Source organism: Tenrec ecaudatus, chromosome 18, assembly GCF_050624435.1.
Source record: "Tenrec ecaudatus isolate mTenEca1 chromosome 18, mTenEca1.hap1, whole genome shotgun sequence".
Taxonomy (NCBI): domain Eukaryota; kingdom Metazoa; phylum Chordata; class Mammalia; order Afrosoricida; family Tenrecidae; genus Tenrec; species Tenrec ecaudatus.
The window spans coordinates 47,830,377-47,854,019 of record NC_134547.1 but is presented as its reverse complement, the minus strand read 5'-3'; the positions used below and the strand labels follow the sequence as shown (position 1 = coordinate 47,854,019).

Below are 23,643 nucleotides of genomic sequence, written 5' to 3'. Positions count from 1 at the left end.
GACCATGAGGCAGAGCATCGGGTTCCCCATGTTTTCCTGGAATATGGCTGAGGCCGAGGACCAAAGAGACACTCCGCCAGAATGCCTGAGCAGCAGCACAGAGGAGAACAGAACTTACCCTTTTGTAACCTTCCCTAAGCACCCCCATAATCTTGAGGATTGTCTGTGAGTCCCATGTGGCTCTTACATTGAATGATCAAGCCCAGCAGTGAAGTGGGGTGCCATAGGAGGGGTGGTGGACGTCAGCAGAGTCAAGAAGAATAGAGGCCAGGCTGACCTCCATCTGTGGCATTCGGCCTTGGGCTGGTATGGAGTTGGCTTCTCCTTCTCTCTGCAGAAGCCGGAGGAGCTCAGGCCTGGCCCCCACACCATGTCCTCACCCATAAATAATAGTCACAAGAAATGTCTATGTGGTTATTCATTATCATGACCACACGGAACTCACAGATAATACGTATCTCCTCCCAGACCAGAAAGAGTTTACTTGTGCTACCATGCCAAGGCATTCAAGTGCGAGGGTCATCACAAACAAGAGACAACAGAGAAAAATGAGAATCCCAGAACACTTCCTTGGGCTCGTGTGGAACCGGTGCATGGATCAAGAGGCGGTCATTCGAACAGAACACGGGTCTATGGAGTGTTTTGACATCAGGAAAGGCGTGCATCAGGGTTGTATCCTTTCACCATACTTATTCCATCTGCATCCTGAGCAGATGAGGGAGAAGCTGCGCTGCACAAAGAAGGAAGCAGCATTGGGATGGGAGGAGGGCTTGTTCATAATCCGCACTGTGCAGGCGGCATAACCTTGCATCTGAAAACAAGGAGAACTTGAGCACTTGACGAAGAAGATCAAGGACTGCCGTCTTCGGTATGGGCTATAATTGATCATAAAAGCAAACTCCTCAACACAGCACCAATAGGCAACATCCTAATAAACGGAGGAAAGATTGATGTCAGGGATTCCATCTTGCTTGGATCCACAATGAATGTTCAAGGATGCTGCCGTCCAGAATTCCAACGATGGCTTGTCTTGTATTGGGCAAACGTGCCACCCAAGAGCTCTTTAACGTGTTGGCACGAGAGAAGGTCCCTTTGAGGAACCAAACCCAGACCCAGCTCCCTGCCATCGAGTCAGTGCTGGCCCACAGCAACTCTCTGTGGGCTTCCCAGGCTGTCACTGTTTATGGGAGGAGAGAGCCCAGCCTTTCTCCCGTGGAGCTGCTGGTGGTTTTGAACTGCCAACCATGCGGATCGCAGGCCATTTGTAACCCCTACCCCACCAGGGCTTCTTTTCTAAGGACTAAGGCGCGCCTTCCTCAAGCCATGGTGTTTTCAGTTTCCTCCTGAGCACGCAGCCGTTAGACACCGAATAAGAAGATTGAATTGCGGCGCTGGCAGAGGAGATTGTAAGTACCACGGTCTGCTGAAAGACCAAGCAAGCCTGTTTTGGGGGAAGGGCCGTTGGAATGTTCCTTTGAAAGGAGGACAGGGAGACGTGGTCTCACGTACTTTGGCCACGTTCTCAGGAGACACCAGGCCCTGGGAAGGACATCCGAGTTGGTCAAGTGGAGGGGTCGTGGAGAAGGGAAGACCTTCAGCAGGATGCGTCGACCCAGGGGCTGGACAATGATTCCGAGAACGGTGCAAGACTGGGCAGCGCTCCCTTCTGTGGGGCGTAGGGTGTCATGGGTCACAGCCCACCCGACGGCCCCTGGCAGCAACAATGTGCTGGGCTGTCTGTCGAAAGAGTTTAATGTGAGCCTGTTTGCCCTGACGTGGCGGCAGCAGTGTCTCACCTTACGTACTGCACATCTCTCGGGTGGTGCGTGTGTGTGTGTGTGTGTGGGGGGGGTTCTCACTCTACTTAATTTTCTTTGGAAACCATGACCGTGAAGAGTCCACGGCTCTCAAACGTGGCAAAACCAACACCAGAGACCGCGGCAGCAAGAGGCAGGGGACACGTATGGACTGGGCAGGGAGACAAGAGGTTCGAAACAACTCGAAGGTGGACGGTCAGGAACGGCATCCTTCCTACGGGATGTAGGCGTGTCACACGGGGCCGTTGCCATGACCCTCCCTTCACAAGCCAAGAAAGCATCCTCGAAGCTGGGGGGCTCGACGGAAGGCTACAAGACTCATGAGAAGGGCCCCGTGTCAGACTCGGGGAAATCGCTAACGACGTGTGGCTTGCGTACCAAATCCCTCCGAGCGTGCAGATGATTAGATGACTGCTGGCACACGACGTGTGGCTTGCGTACCAAATCCCTCCGAGCGTGCAGATGATTAGATGACTGCTGGCACACGACGTGTGGCTTGCGTACCAAATCCCTCCGAGCGTGCAGATGATTAGATGACTGCTGGCACACGACGCTTGTCGGAGATGATGCCCAAGTCACACCACAGGATCCTGTTCACAGCACCTACCACGGACGCCGCACGATGCACTCTGTCCTGCGTCCCAGGCAGTTCTCTCTGTTCCACGCCTGCCCTCCCTCCCTCCCGAGACTTCTTCCCAGCTATAGGAAGTGGGGGGGACTCAGTCACTCATCAATGGTTCACTGCCCTCACAACCATTTAGTCTGTTATTTCCTACAGTTAGTATCGACATAAGAGCAATGAAAGACGTATACAAAACTAGATTCTGTTCTAAGACAGTTTTCAAACACTCACAAAAAAACAGGAACTGACACCGGACAACCACAACAACCCAGTGAAACTGCTATCTGGGGGCGATCCGTACTGCTGCTGGACCGGCGCCCGCTTTTGCCACATTCTTTGCTCGACTCCGAGCATCCTCGGCTGTGGGGTCTGTCCCAAGGCATCTTGGCACTACAGGAGGAGGATCCCATGCCTTCAGAGGAAGGCCAGTTAGACACAGGCATTGTCTGATGGCTCGGAATCAGGTAGCGTCTCTTCTCTGAACGTACCAGGTCCATCGCTGAAAAGCCCCTTCCTGCTTCTGCTGGACGTACAGAAATGGGTCTGACCATAGTTCACACGGGTGAAAGGCACAGTTCCCTCGTAATATCTCCTGGGAATTTGGGGGACGGCACACACGCCGAAAAGAACGACAGCGCACCACCTTCTGGCGGTTCGGCACCTTTTCTCTTTCCTTATGTTTGTTCGCTGAAGTAAACTTACTGAAGTGACTCAGACGGAAATCTCTGTTCACTGAAGTAACCCATGCCAGGGAATAAAGATGCACATTTCATCACGAGCGTGACGAGCTTTATGGGAAGAATAAATATCAAAAGCACAGCTCCATCTAATTTTTTATCCCTCTGGACAAGCATGACCGTCACTGCAGGCACTTAGCACACGCGGTGGCCCAGATGAACGTGAAGGAAAACGAGCAAGTCGTGTAAATTTGTGATTTCCACCGTGGGCGGCTGCCCTGTCGCCTGCCTTAGAGAGAATCCTGGTTATAAGTGTCATTTTAACGACCGATTCACCAAACGCAACAAAAAATGAGGTCCCCATGCCTTTCCTGACAGCGGGGTGACTGAAGTTGGTTGTTGAGCATAAACTGCCTCTGGCTTGTTGCATCCATTTTGTAAAATACGTGTGAGGAAGTAACACATCACTGCGAAATCAGAAGCCTTCATTAAACAAATAGATCCACGGGTGAAAGAAAAAGAAATGACCCAAAGTTATTGGTTCTTTTGAATCAGTCCACCATAAGAGCTCCAGGATCCTGGGCACATCTTAACACCCCAGCCCCCCATCTTTGAAGTGGGGGACAGTAACAGCACCTGGGGTTGCTGGGGGCCTTTGCGACACTAGGGTGAAGCATGCGGCTTCTAATTGAAAGGCTGCCCATTTGAGCATGCCCAGGGAAGACTCTGCAGGACAGAGACCTGGCACCCTGCTTCTGAGGACAGTAAGACAGCCTTGGGGCCATGGGGCCGCTCTGGGTCAGAATCAACTTGACAGGAAGAACTCAGTAGTTTCAGTTATTGCTATTATTATTTTCCACTCCTGGGGGGGCGTAGAATGGGGAGGTATGCTGCATGTGAGTACCTAAGACCGAGACATAAACCACCCACTCCTTCACAACACCGGAGCCCCCCAAGTCCCCACGCTGCCTGGCTCCCAGCCCCTCCTCCTGCTGAACCCTTGGTTCTTGGAGCTCCTTCAAAGCAAACCAATGGAGCGTATAGTTGAGACCCCATCAGCCAGCAGAGCATGAGGCCGGGGGACTTTGTGAAGGGTTCTTCAAATTCAGCCAAGGACCACACTGTGAAGCTAGGTCTACCTTGATGGGACCGGGGAGAGGGTGGGGGTGGGGATACACTGTGTGCCAGGACACCTTCTGTGTTCCATCCACTGTTCCCTGGGGGCTCTTGGTTGAAAGATGTGGGCGTACCCACTGCACGCACAGACAACACCCTCCCCTCCCCACCGCCACCAGGTGCACACACCCGCGCTCTGCCCCATCTTACATCAGCTGACTGACGTCTTCACACTTGCTCAGCAGGGAGCACAGGGGCTCCACGTGCTCCGGGAGGAGTCCGCAGCTCAGGAACCTGTGGGTGGAGGAAGAGCGAGCTGCAGGGGGCTGGCTTGGTCCCACAGACAGTGCTGAGCCTGCCTCAGGCCTGGGTCCTCCCATTCTCACCCCCAACTGGGAGCCCCACCTTCTCTGCAGCCTGGCCTTAGTGGGCTTCTGCATGAACATTGCTCAGACACTTGTTGAAATGTAAGTTCCGAGGCCCCAGGCCAGACATACTAAACCAGAGACCCTGGAGCAGGACTCAGCGTGCTGGGCTTTGAGGACCCTTCCGGTGGTTCAAGTTCAAGGGGAGAACTACAGCTCTGGGGTCATGTCCATGCCTGGCCATCTTCCGCCTCTGCAGACGTGGAGGCGGGGAAGAGAGGCTGGGGCTATTGATGCCGGCCCCAAAACAACAATCAATCGACCTTTGAAAAGTCTAGAAGGGACCATGCCTTAAAGGCCAATGCAGGGGTTAAGGGGCAACAATGGGAAACAAACTTACAATCGAAAGCCTCTACCATCAATGCCAAGTATTGATCACCTTGTCTTTGTCACCATTTTCCCATAGCCGTACATGCTACATTTCACTACTGTTTACTGGATAGTGTCTTTAAATCAGCTGATTTTTAAAAAGGAAATACTTTTGCTTTAAAAGAAAAACCACGTGCCGATCACTGGAAGGGTGCCCACGGATCATAAAATGAAAGCCGCAGCCATTAGGTTACCTTTGACAGGCGGCTCAGGGCTCTGTTTCTGAAGAAGCGGGTGTAACAAGTATTGGGAGGTCTCCCACCCAGGAAACTTCCCCCTTTTCTTAAATCAGGGAGAGAATGAAAAGGGGGCTCATTTTATCATCAAGGGTGCCGATGAGGCTGAACGGGCCCTATTTGTCCCACCTGCTAACACTCGTCTCACCGCCATTGGTGTCCGACATTTGTCGAAATTCCTGACTTAGGAATTCTGTAACTCAGGGTGGTAGTGGGCAAGGGCAGGGGTCACGCTACCCTCCCGCCGCCCCCCCTACACACTCTTGCCTTCTGCCGGGCCTGCAAACTAAGAAGGATTTTTTGTTTTTGTTGTTCATGTGCCCAAGGCTTGATAACAAAATCCTACTACTGAACAGCTACAATGAATGGAACACAATAACAACGGGGACACTGAAAGATCACAGGCTGTGAAATTCAAAGGCCTCTGTTCATAAAGTGAGTTTCGATGCCGACACTCTCTATTACGAGATGCCAACAGCCACTTCGAAGCCAGGACAGAAGGACGGAACAGGGCAGTGACCGGGACGCCGGCCAGCAAAGCCCCAGATAGCAGCTGCCCCGTGTGGGGCGCACGGTGACACATTTGGCCACTAACCAGAAGACTGGAGTTTGGCGCCCACCTGGAAGTTCCTAGGAAGAAAGGCCTGGCGGTCTGCCTCTGAAGAGCCCCGGAGCTGAGTTCTACTGTGACACATGCACCAGGGGTCACTGCGGGTCAGTGGCTGTGGTTGTTTTTGTTTTCTGGCTAGCCCTTTACAGACAAAGCTGCCCCCCTTGGGCTGGGCTAGGAAACTATGAGGCTGGGTTAGGAAACTCTCAACCCCGCTACTTCCTGCGGTGGAACCACAGCTGCGAGCAATGAGCCAGGTTCCGGGTAGGCCATCCGTGCTTAGCCAGGGCCAGCTAGTCTGGATCTTGCCCTCCATGCCGAGAAGCCTGAGGTTCCCATAGGAGGGCTAGTCCTGGCTCCTGGAAGCATGGCCCATGCATTCCAGCCCGGCTTCCTCCTCTCTCACCTGACCCAGGAAAGCCGGCTGATGCAGAGCACGGGGCCAGGTGTCAGAGGGAGTGAGGCTGTTCCTCTCTAGGCGCACCTGAGTTTCGCGTGGCACAATCTCCTTGCCCTACAGCGGTTCCTTTCGACAGCTGTGTAGCCAAGCAGAGGGACCTGCCCCAGATGGGAATGTTACAAAGCCTTTCCCGTTCCCAGGCTTCCTGAGTCCTGGGCCATGCGAACAAATGCACACTTGCTGAGTGGCCTTGGGCAAAGGCCCACCCTCTCTGGGCCTCTGTTTCTTGGTGTCGAAAACAAGTTGGATGAAAGTAGTTGGCAGCAGGGCCCCTGGCAGGGAGTGTGCGGGGTCAGACAGCCCTCATTCTGCTCCGGGCACCCTGGAGGCCCTGTCTCCTCATCCCCAATGCTCCCTGGCTGCTAGGGGCTGACTCAGGCCACTTACCCACAGTTCACGCCTCCTTCTTCCTCCAGGAACTTGAAGTGCAGGGACATGTGGCGCAGGGACCTGGAGGGGATGACTCAGGGGTTAGCTCCCTCAGACCACAGCCTCAAGGGGTTTCTCAGAAGGCCACCACCCTCACCCTGGGTGAGGCACAGTCTCTGGATTGAGGTCGGCCCACTTTGTCCCTCCCCTTCCTACCCACCAGGCCCCCGGGACACATCCTGCCCACCTGAGCTCCACCTTCTGCACCCGGGGGCACAAGCGGAAGACGTTGGCCAGCAGCAGGGGGCTCCTTGGGGCCAGTTCCGTGTGGCTCAGTCTGAGTAGGCAAAGGGTGGCACCCTCAGCAAGTTACAGCCAAGCCAGGCCGTGGACAGGGGCCCTGGGGAGGCTGGAGGGGACAGGAAAGCAGGATTTGGGGGCAGGGGCCTTCAAACATTGGGAAGAAGGCAGGGCCACATGGGGGCATGTTGGAGCAGACCTGCGTTCCAGTCTTCCTTCTACTTACTGGTGTGACCTGGATGCCACCTAACCTGAGCCTCAGTTTCCTTCCTGGAAGATGGGTGTCATCACAGAATACTTCCTCTCGGGGGTGCTGTGAGGACTCATGGGAACGGCCTGCCTTTACTCTGGGTTTACCCGCAGACACAGGCTCCACAGGCCCTCCTTGCTGAGAGGGAGCTGGAAGCTCCTGTCCCATCGCAGAGCTGCTGCTGATTGTGGACTGCCTGTGTGCTGCAGGATACCGGAACCCCTGGCTTCTACTCCCCACCTCTGCCAAGTCATAGCACCCCAAAATGCCTCAACATGGGCAAATGTCCTCGGGGGTTAGGGCGTGCCCCTAGTTGGGAACCACTGCCCTAGAGAAAGTGAGCAGACTGTCTCATCCTCAGATTCTCCATTTTTCTCACCCCCCAAAATCCCCAGCATCTGGTCTCTTCAGTTCCACGGCCAAAATTTCTCCCAATTCACCTGCCACACACACCGCATACACACATACATATACACACGCATACACATGTACCACACACAGACACACAGCGCACACACATGTTTACACATGAACGTGCACACACGACCACACACAAACACATGGGCATGTCACGTGCACACCACATATAATGCACATGCACACACAGGCACACGTGCAAACATACACATACCACACACTGCACACATATGCACACAGGCAACATACAAAGACACACCACACACTGTGCACACATGCACACATTACACATACACACATTGCATCACACATACACACACACCACGCACTGTGTACTCACATTGCACACATAATACATTCATGCTTGTATGTGCACACACCACATGGCATGCACAAGCACATATACAACACCACACACATGTGCACACACCACACCACACGTCTATCCTTGTACACACACACCCCACACGCAGGCTTCCCAGCTGCCCTCCTTTCCTGCACTGTCTACAAACAGCCTCCCCGCTCCCTCCCTTCACCAGGTGGCAGCCAGGCTGAGCTTTGGAAAACACACCCCTGTCCCTAACTTCCAGGTTCCACTGGGTGAAAACCCAAACTCCTTTGTGGTCACCAGGCCCTGGGAGACCCAGTCCTGCTCCACCATGTCACCTCCTCTCTCGGCAGCCAGTCATCGTGCCAGCCTCGGGGCCTCAAGCTTGGGACGTGGTGCCCTGCTCCTCCTGGGGGGTCACAGCCCGTGCCTCTCCTCAATGCCTCTCCTCAGCTAGTGTCTGAGTCGCCCACCCAGACACTCACTGTCCAGCACGCAGCTTGGGGAATCACCTCGTCACCCTCCAAGTTCACCTCATGATATCTGACCTTGCTTATTGTTCAGCAAGGGGCCCTAGGGGAATGGTCTGTGTCTCAGGCAGGGAGGGGTGGTGGTTAAGACCCCCACACTCCACTGCTCTGGGGAGAGGGGTGTGGAGAAACATGGGGCAGGTCTAGTCTGTCCTACAAGCTCACTGTGAGTCACCATCAACGCTACAGCGCGGGCTCGGTTTTGCTTTGAGTTTGCCCAGGAGGACAAGGACCTAGACAGTCCACGGGCTCCTCTACGGGGGCTGCTTTGAGTCCGGCTCACTCAATGGCAGTGAGTTTGGTTTGGGGCCCACATGTCTCCAGCATCTGGTGAAGAAACGTGGGCTGAGTAAACCAAATTTCTAGCCCGAGCACAAGGTCAGCCTGGCTACCTGGTTTTCAGGTTAGATGTGGACTTGAGGCTGACACTGTGGGACCTACCTTTCTGGTTTGAGGTTCCCTACCTGTTCATCTCAATCCTCCATCACCTTTTGTGTTCAGAGGAGCCCTGGTGGACCCTGGCCCTCCTTCAGGGGGGAACCCTGGGGCGCCTTGGGTCGGCATGGGCCCCGCTGGGGGTGCTCACTGCAGGCACATCACCATCCCTTCCCTGCCCCATAGGCCACAGTGTGGGGGAGGTGCCTTGGGCCTCGGTACGGATGTTGCCATCATTGACACTCTGATTTTATTTCTGGTTCTATTTTTCATCTCAGCTGCAGCTGCGTCCCCCGCAACCTCCCCTCCTCCCGAGGAATATTTAAATAAATTCTTTAAGAATTCTAACCAGTCTGAGCCGAAATTAGAAAAGAGAGTTTTGAATACTTTGGGATTCGCGGCTTGCATCTCCCTTCAGGGAGTTAGAGGGCGACCTGCACAGGGTGGATCGAGTCCCTGCCGAGGGTGGGGAGGAGGCTTCAGGGCCTTCAAGGTGCTGCCTCTAGAGTCCCAGCCTTAGGAGTGGTGGCAGGGGTGGGGGCTGGGAAATATTAACCCCATTGGTCAGATGAGGAGACTGAGGCTCAGAGGGGGTCAAAGAACTCCCTTCCAAGGTTGATGAACCATTGGATTGAATCTGGGAGCCAACTTGTACCTCTGTGAGGTCAGGTAAAACAAGACAACTGCAGGGGGCAAGGGGCAGGGGGCACAGGGGCAGAAGTCTTACTGCAGCAGGCTCAGCTGGGGCAGCCGGATGGAGCAGTCCAGGAGGGTCTCTAGGCTCGGGTCACTCAGGAGCTCGCTGGACAATCTGTGAAGAAGACAGCTGAATGAGGATGCTTCACACTAGAGGAGGCTGGAGAGGGCCCGAGTCAGTGCTGCCCCACACTTGGCCTTCAGACACCGGGTCCGAGGGACTCCTGGCAGGGTGGGAGAAGGCAGCGGCCGTGTGAGTTTGGAAACTGCGGAGCCCAACCGAACACCTCCGTTTTCCTTGCTGTGGGACCTCTCGGGTCTTTTACGACGCTGCGGTGCAGCAGGTGAGACTTGTGGTTCCCCAGGGAAGCCAGACCAAGCAAGCTCAGACCCCAGGGTGGCCAGGAGACACTGCAGGACACCCCCACCCAGGACCAGAGCCCCTGTGTCTCCACACAGTCCCTCCCTGGGGTCAAAGGGGCTTTGGACTGCGTCTGCTTTCCCACGTTGTCCTTCGATGCCCTCTCACCCTCCTGGCTGCCTTCCTCTGGCACAGTGGCCTCCAGGCCCCGGCTTCCCAGCTCCGGGGAGGTAGGAGGAGCAGGGGGAGAAGGCAGCTTGTGCTGGGAGCTGAGAGCCTCAGGGAGGAGCCTCTGTCCAGAAGGTCTCCCCCTTGTACTCCCGGGGCTGCGACAGAGTGTACGTGTGGCAGGGGGGGCCGGGTACCTAAGGCACAGGCTCAGCAGGGGTCTTCATTGAGGGGCTATTGTTAATGAGCCCCTATTGTTAGGGGCTGCATTGTGTCCGAACCCCAAAATATGTGTTGTCAACCCTAACCTGGGATGTTTGGGGTTCCAATCCCATTGAGGAATGGGCTGCCTTTTGGATGATCATGAGACAGGGGTCGTGGTGGCTGTGTCTTAAGTGGGTCTCTTTTGAGAGAGATAAGAGATCTCGCCAGCAGAGCTGGGGACTGAGAGAGGCCCTGAAGAAGGCCAGGAGAGACAAGCACCTTCCCCACAGCCGGAACCCCAAGTTCAACCACCAGGCACCACATGCCCAACAAGCCACCTGCTCGGGTGTTTCTGACTCAGCACACTGGGGCGCGTAGGCACGCGCGGGCCCCCTCGGTCTTTCTACCCCAACACCTACTCTGTGGGTTCCTGCTGGGCGAAGGCGGGGTTCACAGACTGCCTATGGTCTTAAGCAAGGCCCGGTCGTTTGCTTACCCATAGGGCCTTGCAACAAGAGCCTGCCCTGTCCGGAAACGCTCTTGATCTCTGAAACTTCATGTTGTGTTTTTTTTAATCAAGTCGAAAACGAGCCTGAAATTGTTCATGAAACCACCGTTGGGGAGATAAGCATGGCGGTTACACAACCCTCAGGCTACCCGATCAAAGATGGTCAGATTGATCCCATGTCGGCTCACCACAGCCAAGGAGACGAACTCTGCCCACGGGCTTCGTCACGAGGAGCGCTGGTAGTGCTGTGGTTTCATGCTGGGCTGCTAACAGCAAGGTTAGCAGTTTGAAACCACCAGCCACCCGAACGGAAAAAGACGGGGGCTTTCTATTCCCTTGGGAAGTCAGTCTCGGAAGCCCACAGGGCAGTTCTGCCCTGTCCGCAGGGTCAGTATGTGCTGGAGGCGACTCTCAGTTTTGGGAGGCTTGCTATGAAGCCTTGATAGCGACAATTACTAATCATAATTATAATTAGTACAATTTTCTTAACGATGATGGGAAAGCCATGCTGGACTGTTCTGATGTAAAAGCTGGCTGCAGAGAGAAATGACATCCAGCCCTGTCCCTGACAGAGGGACGAGGGAGAGAGAGAGGTGACACAAAGTGACTTGGAATGACTCTTGGTCCCACTGGGTGCACACGGGGTGCAGGAGCCTACTACGCGGGTCTCCAGTGAGTCATCTCAGAAGTGGGAGCAGGGAATCTCACAGCCTCTAAGCAGGAAGACACGCAGGGGCCTTCCTGTGGCAGATTCCCACTGTCATGGGGCATGGGACCCGGCAGCAAAGCAGAGCACCGGGAGAGGCCCGGCTGCTGTCAGAATAAGGTAAAGGAGGGAGTGTGTGTGCACATGTGTGCGTGTGGCATGTCTGACTCGTGCTGCACAGGAATCCGCCTGGGGCCGGTGTAGACTCTCCTTCCCTCGGTGTAGCCGGAGGAGTGGACAGGTAGCCTCCGCACCAGGCCTTCAACCTGTCCCCAACCAGCACACCCTGGCTGGAAGGAGAAGCTGGCAGCAGTATCAGGGGGACTGGACTCTACTCGTCCACGACTGAATGCAGGTAAGCAGGAGACAGGCCAGGAGACCAGGACCAGAAGGCCTTGTGGACGGATGTACTATGGATTCGATGGCAAGAGGCCTTTGGGTGACAGAATTTTGTCTTGGCGTTTTTTATTTTAAGGACCATAGGACAGCTGACTGCCCCTCTTGTAGGCAGGGATGCTGAGGTCCAGGGAGTTAAACGCCACCCGGGGAAGGCCACTTGGAGTGGGAGTTATGTCATCTGTTGTCAACTAGAGACTGAAGAGCGAAGGGGTGGAGTTTAGCCTGTCAGTCAGGTCACAGCTTGATGACTTCATCTGGAGACACTAAAGAGATACCGCACATACTCGTGTATAAGCCGAGTCTTTCAGCACATTTTAATGCAGTTTTTGTGGTAAAATTAGGTGCCTCAGATGATATTTGGGTCAGCTTATACTTGAGTATATACGGTAAATAGTATATATATATATATTCTAATTGGAGGCGGGACACACACTCACTCCCTGTGAGAGATTCCTGCTGACAAAACACAGAGAGCCATGCTAGAGCCCTGGAGCTGAAGGAGCCACGTGGAGACCCCTGCCAGCACTGAGATGCCTCCACAGCCACGGGATCCACAAGACTTCCCACCCACTGGCCTGTGATCTTCCTGCATTCAGCATCATTGCATGTGTTATGTGTGAGTCTGAAGAGGAATTTAAAGATTAGTTTCGGACATATGGGCTAAAATCAGACTTATGGGCTTGAACTGCACTGGGCTGGGATATTTTCTTAATGCATAATTGCTCTTTGATATAAAGTTCTCTGTTACATACATAGGAGTGTCTATGAACGTGTTTCTCTAGTCAACCCAGACGAACACACTTGGCCTGACCGAGGTGCCTGGGGGTCCGGGAGTGAGTACCTGCCCAGGAACCAGGTGACTTGAGAGGAGGAGGGGTGTGCTGGGAAGAGCTCTCAGAAATGGAAAGTTCCAGATACAGAGACAGACCAGGTGGGTGCCCGGCTGGGGCTCTTGGGAGGGGGGCAGTCTGGGCTCCCTGGTCCTTGAGCGGAGGGTCTCAGATGAGGCAGGTGAGGGCCCAGGAAAGGGCCAGGTCCCTGGGGCTGGGATGCCTGGGAGGGGTGGGGTCTGAAGGGCAGGGCTGGGGATGGCTCACTGGGTCTCTTGCCAAGGAGTCCTCTCTGGGGACACAGTGCAAATGTTCCTGTGGTGCCCTCTGGGGCTGTGTCTGTCACTTACTCAACTTCCAGAGGCCCGGAGCATTTCTCCAAGATGCTGAAGAGGCAGGTGAGGCTAGAAGGTTCCAGCTGACACTCTCTGAGGCTGAAAGGGGCAGCAGGCAGGGCAGGGGATCAGAGAGGGGCTGAGCCTTCTGCCCAGCCTCCAGCAACTCTATCCTGCCAGCCTCCCCTCTCACCCCCTCTGTCCCTGCTTGTCTCACCCCAGCAGCCTCACGCCCACCAGTGGGGCAGTGACCACAGAGGCTCCCAGTTGTCCAGCTGTTCTTGTCCATCACTTACCAAGTCCTCCCAGAATAGCACTGCCCACTGGAACCACTTCACACACAATCCCTGCCCCACCCCCAATCCATCTTCTCTGCACTGTCTCGGCTTCTAACCACACAGCACTGCCCTGGCCACACTCCTGCTTCACACCCTCTGTGGCTCCCCAGGATCCCGAGGCTGAGAGCCACTTGTCTTTGCAGGGTCTCACGCTGCCCCTCCAGCCACCCTGTGCCGGTTCCACTGCCCAGGCCTGTCGCACTTGGCCCTTCCCCTTTGGGGTCACCCGCACTGGCCTCCGCTTGGGCGTCCCTTCGGAGGTGAGGGGATTGAGGCCCAGGGAGGGCAGAGCCCCACGGGGTCCAGAGGAGGGGACTCTGAGCCCCCACAGCAGGTCTCCAGGCAGCTTGCCTCCTCTCTGCATGATGTGGGGTGGGAAGCTGCAGGTGTTTTCGAAGGCAGGAGGCACGCCCATGGAGTAGCGGGCTGCCCTGAGGTCTTCAGGAAACGAGGGAAACGTCTCTCTAATGCTGGCGTCTGTCTCTGAATGCCCGCCCCCCCCCCCCCCCCGGCCTACCCCTGACACACACACACCTCTCTCCTTCTTCGTGGCTCCCTTCACTCTAACTCACTAGTTCCTCCAGCCCCTGGCCCTGATCTCCAGGCCCCCTCCCCCAACAAGGCACAGATCTAGAGGGAAGGCACTGATTCCTACCCCTTGACCCCTGACCCTCACCCACAAAAGAGTGGCGGGGACTGTACCGAAAGGTCCTGGGGCTGCAGGGCTGGCGGAGCCCTAAGAACTGCGCTCTGGCTGGGCACTCTGGTCCTGGTTCCCCAGGCAAAGCATCCCTGGCACGAGAGAGAGAACTCTGACAGGAGCATTCAAACCATCCACACGGGACTCCCACACTCCAGCCTGGTCAGGACTGGAAGGGGTTGGAGACATCGGGTCAAGGGGCCTTAGGCCAGCCCCTCATGGGACAGATAGGATGTGCAGGCTCAGAGAAGGGTAGCCACAGAGCGGGAGGAATCTGTGACAGCTCTCTCCTCCTCTCTGACCGCCAACTCCACTGGATATTCGGTGACCTCCGCCTCCCTGGGCCTGGATTCCTCTGGCTTCCAGAACCCAGAGGGGCCTCAGACACAGAGCCCCAGCCCAGGAAACCAGACCACGCCAGCCTTGGGCCCACCCGTGGCTCAGACGTCCCACCGCTCATCCCTGACACACTGGTCAGCCTGCACTGCAGGCTGGGAATGAGGACACCAGGGGGCCTGGTGGCATAGTGGTTACACACTGGGCTGCTAGCTGCAAGGTCAGCCGTTTGGAACTGCCATTGGCTTTAAGTGCCCAGCCCACTAGGGGACAGGAGGGTGCCTGAAGAGTGTGCCCAGTGACAAAAGACAGTGACTCCATTGAGTGCTGAAGCTGGCTGCCCGGCTCCCTGCCGCCCGCCCTGCTGCCATCGCCCCCCCAGCCTCTCCCACCTCCCTCCCCGCTTCACTGCCTTCTTCCAGAAAGAAGGGTGGCTCAGTTTACTGGGTCAGGCCTGGGCTGACAGTGGTCCGCAGGGACATATGGGCGGGAAGGGGAGAAGAGCCCACCCCCTGGGTGCTCCCTCCTCACCTGGGCCTTCTGTCCCCTCTCAGGAGGAAACGCTGGCTCTTTACGCTGCAAGCAGAGAGCAGAGAGCACAAGGCAGTGTCTGAGAAAGGGCTCAGGGTTCACTGGCCAGATGGGGACAGGAGCCCACCTGGAGGTTGGCCCACTCTCCCAGCAAGGATGATCATTGATATGTTCAACAGCTACCATGACCAAGGCACGCACAAAGCACGCCTCCACCGTGATCTCATTCGATTTTACACTGAAATATTCTTAACTCCATTTGACAGATGAAGACATTGAGGCACAGAGAGGGCCGGTGCCCTGCCCAAGGCTGGCCAGTCTGCTAGGCCCCTCCCACTCTCGGGGGGCAGGGGAGCAATGGGCAGCCCTCCCCTGAAACCGTGGCTGATATCCACTGGGTGGACTGGGGCTGCCTGATGGGTGATGGCTTCTTTCTCTAGTCTCATCACTCCCCGGGACCCACAATGAAGCGGGTTCCTGAGCATCCAATGGCCAACAGGGACATCCCAATTTCTCCAGAGAACAAGGGAGAGGCGATGAATCATGCCCCATGAGAATCTGGAGAAAGGAGTATACACTGGCCATATTAATTCATCCACCCCTAGATCCCTCCCTCCACCCACTCACCTACCTACCCACCCACCGATCTATCCATCCATTTATCTAGCCACCCACAGATCTATTCCTCCATCTATCCATCCACCCATCTACACCCACCACCCACCTATCTAACCACCCACCCATCCATCCATTTATCTACCCATCCACCCCCAGATCCCTCCCTCCATCCATCCACCCACACATCTACCTAACCACCCACCCACCCACCTACCTAACCACCAACCCACCTATCCATCCATCTACCCATACTCCACCCACTCATTTACCAGACCCCCCTGCATTCTCACTGGACCCAGTACCGTGTGGGGCCCGGGGTAATGCATGGTGAAAATGACACATCTGGGAGCTAACAAGGCAACGTATGGGCGACGATGCATCGGTAGGGTGGGCACCGCACACTCACCTGATGTCCACGTGGAAGACCCACTCCAGAGTAGAGAAGGCCCGGGCCAAAGTGAACACAGCATCCAGGGACAAACCGTTCCTGCTGAGGCTGGAGAATCATAAGCAGTGATGCTGAGGGCCACCTCTGGGCACTCAAAGGCGTCGTCTTTGTGGGAGAGCCCAGGGCCAGGGGCTGTCCCGACTCCACATGGAGGAGCACCCTGTCCCGCACCCCTCCCCGCTCCAGGTGGTCAGAGTGCCTCTTCCAACTCACTGTACAGCCGGGGACACTGAGACCCAGAGAGCGGCAGGGTCTTGTCCAAGGCTGGAATTAGAACCCACAGGGCCCTGGGTCTGAGGTCAATCTGGGGAGAGATTTTGCCTGTTTCTGTTAGAGCAGGGGCAAGGCTCGCTGACAATGGGGGATCCACCTGTCCATCAGAAAGCAGGAGGACTGCTTTTCCTGTTCTCTGTGGCGTTTCGTTTTTTGTTTTTTTTAAAGAATATATATATATATATATATATATATATATATATTTTAAATTGTAAACTGGGTCATGTTTACATGGCAGGTTCTCTGGTGTTTTTATGTACTCTGTAGTGCCCCATCCCGCAGGCCTGGGGTTACTCGCAGGGTAGTGCAGTCCCAGGACTCTGTGCTCAGGGCACATGCCTCTGGCCCGGATCCACATGCTCCCAGAGCCCCACGGCAGCTGTGGTCTGTGAGGCAGGCGGGGGTGGGTGGTGGTGGTGGTGGTGGTGCAGATCTTGTGCTGGAGGACCGTGGAGGAGAGGCTCACAAGGGCCGAAACCCCAAGCCCTTGGCACATGCCTGTTCCATTGTCCCATCATCTCTTACTCCCCAAACTCAAGGCCGAAGATAGCATCACTCAGAATGTGAAGATTGCAAAGCATTCCTGGATGAGAGCTCAGTCCTGACTCCGAGGTGTGACTGACCTATGCCTGTGCAATTACATAACCTGCAGCCAACTTGAGATTATTAATGGTGAAGGGGTGGAGTTTAGCCTATCAGGTCACAGCTTGATGATCTGTTTGGGAGGCACTATGGAGATAAATAGCTCACTGGAGGTGGGGCATACTCTCTGTCTGCTTCATCTCCCTGGGAGACATTCCTGTTGACAAGCCACATGGAGCTATGTTGATGGAGCCAGAGCCTTGGAGCTGGAGGAGCCACGTGGAGACCCAGGCCAGTGCTAAGATGCTTCTACTGCCACTGGATCCGTAAGAATTTCCACCCACCGGCCTGCGATCTTACTGCCTTCGGCATCATTGCGTGTGTTGTGTGAGTCTGAAGAGCAATTTACGGACTGGTATCAGACATACGGGCTAATATCGGATTCACGGACTTGATCTGGACTGGACTGGATATTTTCTAAATATCCAATTGCTTTTATATATAGCTCTTTCTTACACACGTGTCTATGAATTTGTTTCTTTAGTCAATGCCCCCTAACACGTACGATCCATGACACAGAGAGTGCTTCCCAGATGCAAAGCTGCCCACCTGTCCCAGGAGGGATGGAGCTTCAAAGAACCAAGCCTGCAGGATACATGTGCAGACCCACCCTCCCTCCCTCCAGGAGCACAGAGGCTTCAAAAACGTCAGGGGGAAACACCAGGATCTTTCATTCTCGTTTTTTCTGCGACTGCTTAAAGCCCGCTCTGATAGCTGGGTCTGCGTGGTGCTGAATAACACCTTAGAATTGGTTGCTAAAGTTCAGCTGGTGAGAGATGTTGCACAGAAAAGTCTGGTGCCTCATTTCATCCTGAAAAGTGACCTAAGGCAGCGTGAACACTAATTCTGAGCAGTTGTATGTGTATCTGACCCCTGGTGTCTGCTGCCTTGTCCCCAGGGCCCCTCCCCCAGTGGCATTCAAACTTTCCATTCCTGTCTGCTTGGCCCACAGGGGTTTGCCTGCAGGGCTTCAATCTGCATAAAATTTACCTGCCACTGTGAGGCCTTCCTCTCTTGGGGTGTGGGCCCTGGCCAGGAATAGAGGCCACCTTCATCGTCCCCAAGGGCCCAGTGAGCCAGAAGAACCCTTGGCCCAAGACTGATACCTGCCCCCACTGAAACCTGCCCCCAATTCCCTCTGTTTACTTACTGGGAGCCAGCAGCTCAGAGGAGACTGCCTGGACCTACTGACTAGGTGGCAGAGCCCAGCCTGGGACTCTGTCTTCCACTCAGAAAAGCTTGGTGGGTGAGGGGCCAGGGACATGTGGGGGCTAAGAATAACAGCAGCCTTTGTCTGCTTTGCTGCCGGCAGATTTGGGGGGTTCACAGGGTGTAAGGACACTCCACAATCTGGAGGCCTAGTTTGACCAGGATGGCTTATACCTGACTCCAAGTCCATCTGGTCCGAGACCCTGCTTTCCCCCCAGCAGGTAACCTGCGATGTCGGTGGGTGTGGTAGTTACATAATTTCATGTCAACTTGAGGTGTAGGGGAGGAGTCTAGCCTGTCAATCAGGTCACAGCCTGATGGTGTCTCCTTGTGGGCGTGACTTCCTCATAGGGAGGGTCCTGGGAACCTCCCCCTCTCTGCCTGCCTTCACCTTCCTGGGCAGCCCGGCCAACCACACTGAGACCTGGGCAAGCCCTTGAGATGGGTCCACTGCCATTGGATCCACAAGACTTTCACCCACCAGCCTGTGTTCTTCCTGCATTTGCATCATTGCTTGTGGCTGTGTGTATCAGACTTACAGACTTGATTAGGACTGGGCTGGGATGTTCTCTTGATATCCAATTACTCCTTGATATAAAGTTCTTTCTTACTCATATATGAGTGTCAGTGAATTTGTTTCTCTAGTCTACCCGGTCTAACACAGTGGGACAGTGCTGGCCCCCAGGAAGATGGTGGTTGAAAGGAGACTGTTATGGACTTAAGGTGCCATGGCAGCACAGTGGGTTCCACGTTGGGCTGTTAACCACGAGGTCAGCTGTCTGAAACTACCAGCCTCCCCACAGGAGAAAGATGAGGCTTTTTATTCCGATGACGAGTGACAGTCTCACAAACCCACAGGAGCAGTTCTAGAGTCACTGTGAGTTGGAATCCACTCAGAGGCAAGTGAGTTCTGGAGGATGAACTTGCCCAGACACGCCCTCAATGACTGGTCTCAGTCAGTTAGAAACCCTTACTGTAGCTGGCCAATGAAAAGAGTTTGCACTGTTAGTTCCCCATCTTTGAATACTCAAGCCTTGTATAGGCTGTGATGGGTAGCCCTTTGTAACCGCCGGGCTACTCTGTGCTATCCCATTCTTGAATTGCTCAAGCTACTGGGATACGTAGGTTTATTGTGCCAACCTGGCCAATAGGAACACGTGGGATTAATCAGGTCACCGTTTGATTGGAGGGCAAAGAGATAAATGGCTCGGCAAGACCCGCCCCTCTCCCGCTTGCTCTCTGGTGATTGGACCAGGGTGCGGCTGCTTTAGCTAGTTCACTGCCTCACCTTCTGAGCTACACTACCTGTGGGACAGCCAACCTATGGATCGTGACACTAGAGCTTGAGATTCCTTTGAGACCTGCTTCACCACGCTGTTGGTGTATACATCGCTTGAGCTTGAGGCTGGTGGATCCTGTCGCCTTGCATTGCTTGAGTGCGAAATCCCATCCAGACCTGCTTTGCTAAGCTCCTGGGCTACTGACTATTGGTGACCTGCCCTGCTGTTTGCTGCCTGTGGGCGGACTCTGCCTGCATTGCCTTAGGGAAGACTCAGGTGTCTGCTTCCTTGACCTTGGACCCGGCAGCCCACATGAGTTGAAGGACTTCCAGTATATTAACTGTTCCATGGAAGTGAGTTGAACTGAGTTCTCTGTGTTGCTGTGTGGACTAATTAGCTGTTATAGTCCTTCATGCTGTATATCTATCTATCTATCTATCTATCTATCTATCTATCTATCTATCTATCATCAGTGTCCTGGTTTTGTTTCTCTAGGGAACCCTGCCTAACACACCTTCACTAAACCTCTTTGGCTTTTACTTTTAGATTTTGCTTAGTGATGTTCTGAAAATTGGGCCTTCCCCCTGGGCCTGTTGGACACCTCTCCTCTCTGCCAGGGACTTATGAGACCTCTGGCCACCCTGTGCACATGGCTAAATGTCCCCTGCTCTGCCCCCTGACCCATGCCCCATCTGACCATCTCTGTGCACCCCAAGGCCCAGATAACTACCAGCTGTTAATCCTGCAATACTTCCCACCCATGGCCACCCTGCCCAGTGCTGATCGACGGAGCCAGCCTCAGGCTGTAGGCCCTCCCTCAGAAGTTGATCTCCGAGTCCCAGAAGCTGGCCTCTCTATGAATATTAGTGACTGTTTATTGTCCACGTAGCCCTGCAGGGACCCAGGCAAGTGACTGTCACTGTTGGACTCAGTGTGTGCAGCCGCCCAGGCACCTCCCCAACTCACACATCCTTCTTGCCAATGGGACAAAGCAACTCACTTCAAGGACTGCAAGGTGCCCAGACATGGAAGCAGTTGAGCCAGTATGCCAGCCCCTTCGTCCCCGAGAGCATTGTCTGACAAGCTGGAGGGAGAAGGGGGAGAAGAAGTTAGGTTGGGGGTGGTCACAGGGAGCAGGGTGTTCCTCCCTCAACTCCCCAAACTGGAGAGCATAGTCTTGAATCATCAGGGCCGCTGGGGGTCCCTCCAGGGGTCTTATCCCGAGGTTTGTGGGCCCCGGGAGGGACTGACTGGGAAGCGAAGGGTCATAGTTTCCCCCAGGTTCCCTAAGGGGCTTCTTACTCCAGCAGGAAAAGAATCGAAGTCTTAACTGATCTGAGTCTTCACAAATAAACACACAAAATCCAAACCTCTAACCACAGCTCACTCTGCTCTGGCCCGCTCACCCACCTCCCAGTGGGCAGCCACTCACTCGAGGTGGTAGAGGCAGCTGAGGTGACAGCTTCCTGCCAGCGCCTTGCAGAGCTGAACGAGGTGTTTGGCTTGGAAGCCACAGTGCGTCAGCCTGCAGAGGGGCAGATCCACATTGCTGACGTGCAGGGGAGCAGGTGGCGAGAGCACCCCAGACACCCAGAAAGAATAAGGGGTGCGGGAGGAAAAGGGCCGAGATGCACCAACAAAGAGGGACCAACACGCACCAAACACATAAAATGTCACACCCTCGCAGGGCAGAGCCAGAGAGCCGGGGGGGAGGGGGTTTGGGGGTGGGGGGGGCAGACACATGAGACCGAGCAGGGCAGGGGAGGGCAGAGGCAGAAAAAGAACTGAAGACAGGCTAAGACGGGAGGACATTCACACGGAATAAGCCTGAGGCGTGTTGATGGGAGTCCTTTAAGGCCTAGGCCACACCATCAAGCAAGAAGGGCAGGACTCTCCTTTCTCCAATTTTTCACCACCTGTACCTGCAGGGGTGCAGGGGAGCTAAGGGCTCTGGGCCTCTAGGTTGGGGAAGGAGTGGTGACTGAGGGGGCTGGCCCCCTGAGCCTGTCGGGGGTGGTCCAGGCAAGGAGGAGGGACAGGGGAGTCAGGCTTCAACTCCTGCACATGGCAGGTCCCGGTTTGCTCTCAAACGGATGGGGACTTGGCGCCTGGGATGGGTCTGAGTGGAGGAAGGGGGAAAGCCAGTCACACACAGAGCCAGGAGGTGGTCTTTGTACCTGATCCTTCTGGAGCTCTGGGGCAGCTCGGAGGGAATGTGGGGAATAAAGGTGTCCAGAAACGCCGCCCTGCAGGGATACAGGCCGAGACCAGGATCACCCAAAGCCTTCAGCCTCACCTCCTACCAGTCAGTCCTCTCTCATGGCCGGGGCCAGGCTGACCTTGGCTCTAACTTGGCTTGTCTGGCTCCTGGCTGTTGGACCCTGGACAGATCATGGGACCTCTCGCTGGGTTCGTGTGTGTGCACCGCCTTCGCTTGGAGCTGGATGCAGAGTAAGCGGCCAGCTGAGTTGGCTCTCACTAGCACTGGAGTCTAGTGTGTGGGCAGGGCAAAGTTCATTTGCTCGGCTATCACTGAAAGGCAGCTGAAGTGAGCCACTCGGGGGCCCCTGGGAAGAACCTCCTGGCCACCCACTTCAGAAAGATCAGCCATCGAAGCCCCTGTGGCTCACAGTTCTCCTCTGACACACATGGAGACAGCCGCTGTTGGTCACCATCGCCGACCCAGTGCCTTCAGGGATTACAAGCAGGCTGCCAAGGGTTCAGACTGTAGGTGGACCCCAAGGAGCGAAGAGCCCAGGAAGTGGGCTGGGGCCGCCAGGCTGGTGCCCCGGAAGAGGCAAGCATTCCAAAGGGTCTTCTTCATGCCAAAGGGATCGCGGAGTGCCCGCCGATCTCAGAAACGGGTTGAGGTGGAAAGGCCTTAGCTTCCTAACATCAGCGCTGCTATCTCACCCCTGTGCGGGAAGTGGCAGGAGTCCTGGACACTGCAGAGGTGGGGCGGGCTGTCCTCTAACCAGCTCCCTCTAGGGCTTCAACACCCCTCCCCCCACCCCCTGGCAAGTCCTGCTTGCAAGGTCGCCTCCCCGCTGATGGCGCTCCAAACTTGCAGAGGTCAGGGAGCTGGTCCTGGCAGGATGTTGTGGTCCTACCTCTGCTGGCTGCCCGCCTCCTCTTCCTCCTTCTCCTCTGGATCTCGAGCAAATGTCAGCACAGTCCTTTTGTGCAGCAGGCTGAGAGAGGAGAGGGGGGGTGCAGGGGCCAGAGCCTCCTTCGTCTCTGTGCCATTTTAAGCCACCGGCTGCAGGGTGGGGGCGGGGGGCACCCTTTGACTCCCCTCCTCTGAGCCTCCAGCAGCCAGAAGCCTTTCCACCACAGAGATTTCACCCATGGGCCACTGCACACACTGCCCTCATGTCCTGGCAAGCACTTCCTGAAAGCTGTTTCCTGGCTTGAACCTCAGCCTGAAAGCTTCCCCCTCTGCCGGCCTGCTGGGTCCCTCTTCTCAGGACTCTCTTCAGTACCCCACCTGCCCAGCCACCCTGCCCAGGGAGGAGGTCGCAGCCACTGCTGGGGACGGCTCCTCAGGTCTCAATGGGCTGTCGTTTCTAACTCCGGCCCCCTTCATCTCGTTTTTGTTTTTTCCTAAGGGAAACGTATATTTTCCCCTTTATAAAAGTCACTCTTCATCTTTGTGGAAAACTTAGAAAATACAGTCCAATAAAGAAAACTCATTCATAATATTGGTTATCCCAGTTAGCATTTTGGGTGGGTCCTTCAAGATTCTGGGGGTGGGGAGCCTGGGGCATCTGTTCAGGTTTCTTTGAAGCATCCCAGGGCCCCAAGTGCTTAAGTCCTCAATTGCTAAGCAAAAGGTTTGCAGTTCAAACCCATCCCAGCCTATTCTCGGGAGAGATGTGGCGCCTGTGTCCATCAAGATTCCTGAAGCAAACTCACTGCTGTCTGAAGGAAGCAGGAAGCCTCGTCTTTCTCCCACAGAACTGCCGGCGGTTTAGAGCTGCCGACCTTGCAGTGAGCGGCAGACACAACGCATCACCCACTGCCCCACCAGGGGCCCTTCCATAAAGATGGCCGCCTCGGAGCCCTGGGCTGGGCGGGGTGGGTGTGTGGGCTCTATTCTG

The 23,643-nt window shown here is 55.3% G+C and overlaps 1 protein-coding gene across 4 annotated transcripts in view; it reads right to left on the bottom strand.

Moving 5' to 3' along the window:
- Positions 1 to 23,643, bottom strand: part of NLRC5 (NLR family CARD domain containing 5) — a 98,590-nt gene that overhangs the window by 28,307 nt on the left and 46,640 nt on the right. For all 4 annotated transcript variants that reach the window (XM_075536346.1, XM_075536348.1, XM_075536349.1 and 1 more), the window contains exons 16-27: positions 22,654 to 22,734; positions 21,721 to 21,789; positions 20,976 to 21,068; positions 20,544 to 20,627; positions 16,098 to 16,187; positions 15,074 to 15,118; positions 14,209 to 14,298; positions 13,184 to 13,267; positions 9,689 to 9,772; positions 6,949 to 7,038; positions 6,720 to 6,782; positions 4,443 to 4,526 (exon numbers count right to left, since the gene is read on the bottom strand). In XM_075536346.1, the coding sequence (XP_075392461.1) occupies positions 4,443 to 4,526; positions 6,720 to 6,782; positions 6,949 to 7,038; positions 9,689 to 9,772; positions 13,184 to 13,267; positions 14,209 to 14,298; positions 15,074 to 15,118; positions 16,098 to 16,187; positions 20,544 to 20,627; positions 20,976 to 21,068; positions 21,721 to 21,789; positions 22,654 to 22,734 (957 nt within the window). The remainder of the gene's footprint in view (positions 1 to 4,442; positions 4,527 to 6,719; positions 6,783 to 6,948; positions 7,039 to 9,688; positions 9,773 to 13,183; positions 13,268 to 14,208; positions 14,299 to 15,073; positions 15,119 to 16,097; positions 16,188 to 20,543; positions 20,628 to 20,975; positions 21,069 to 21,720; positions 21,790 to 22,653; positions 22,735 to 23,643) is intronic.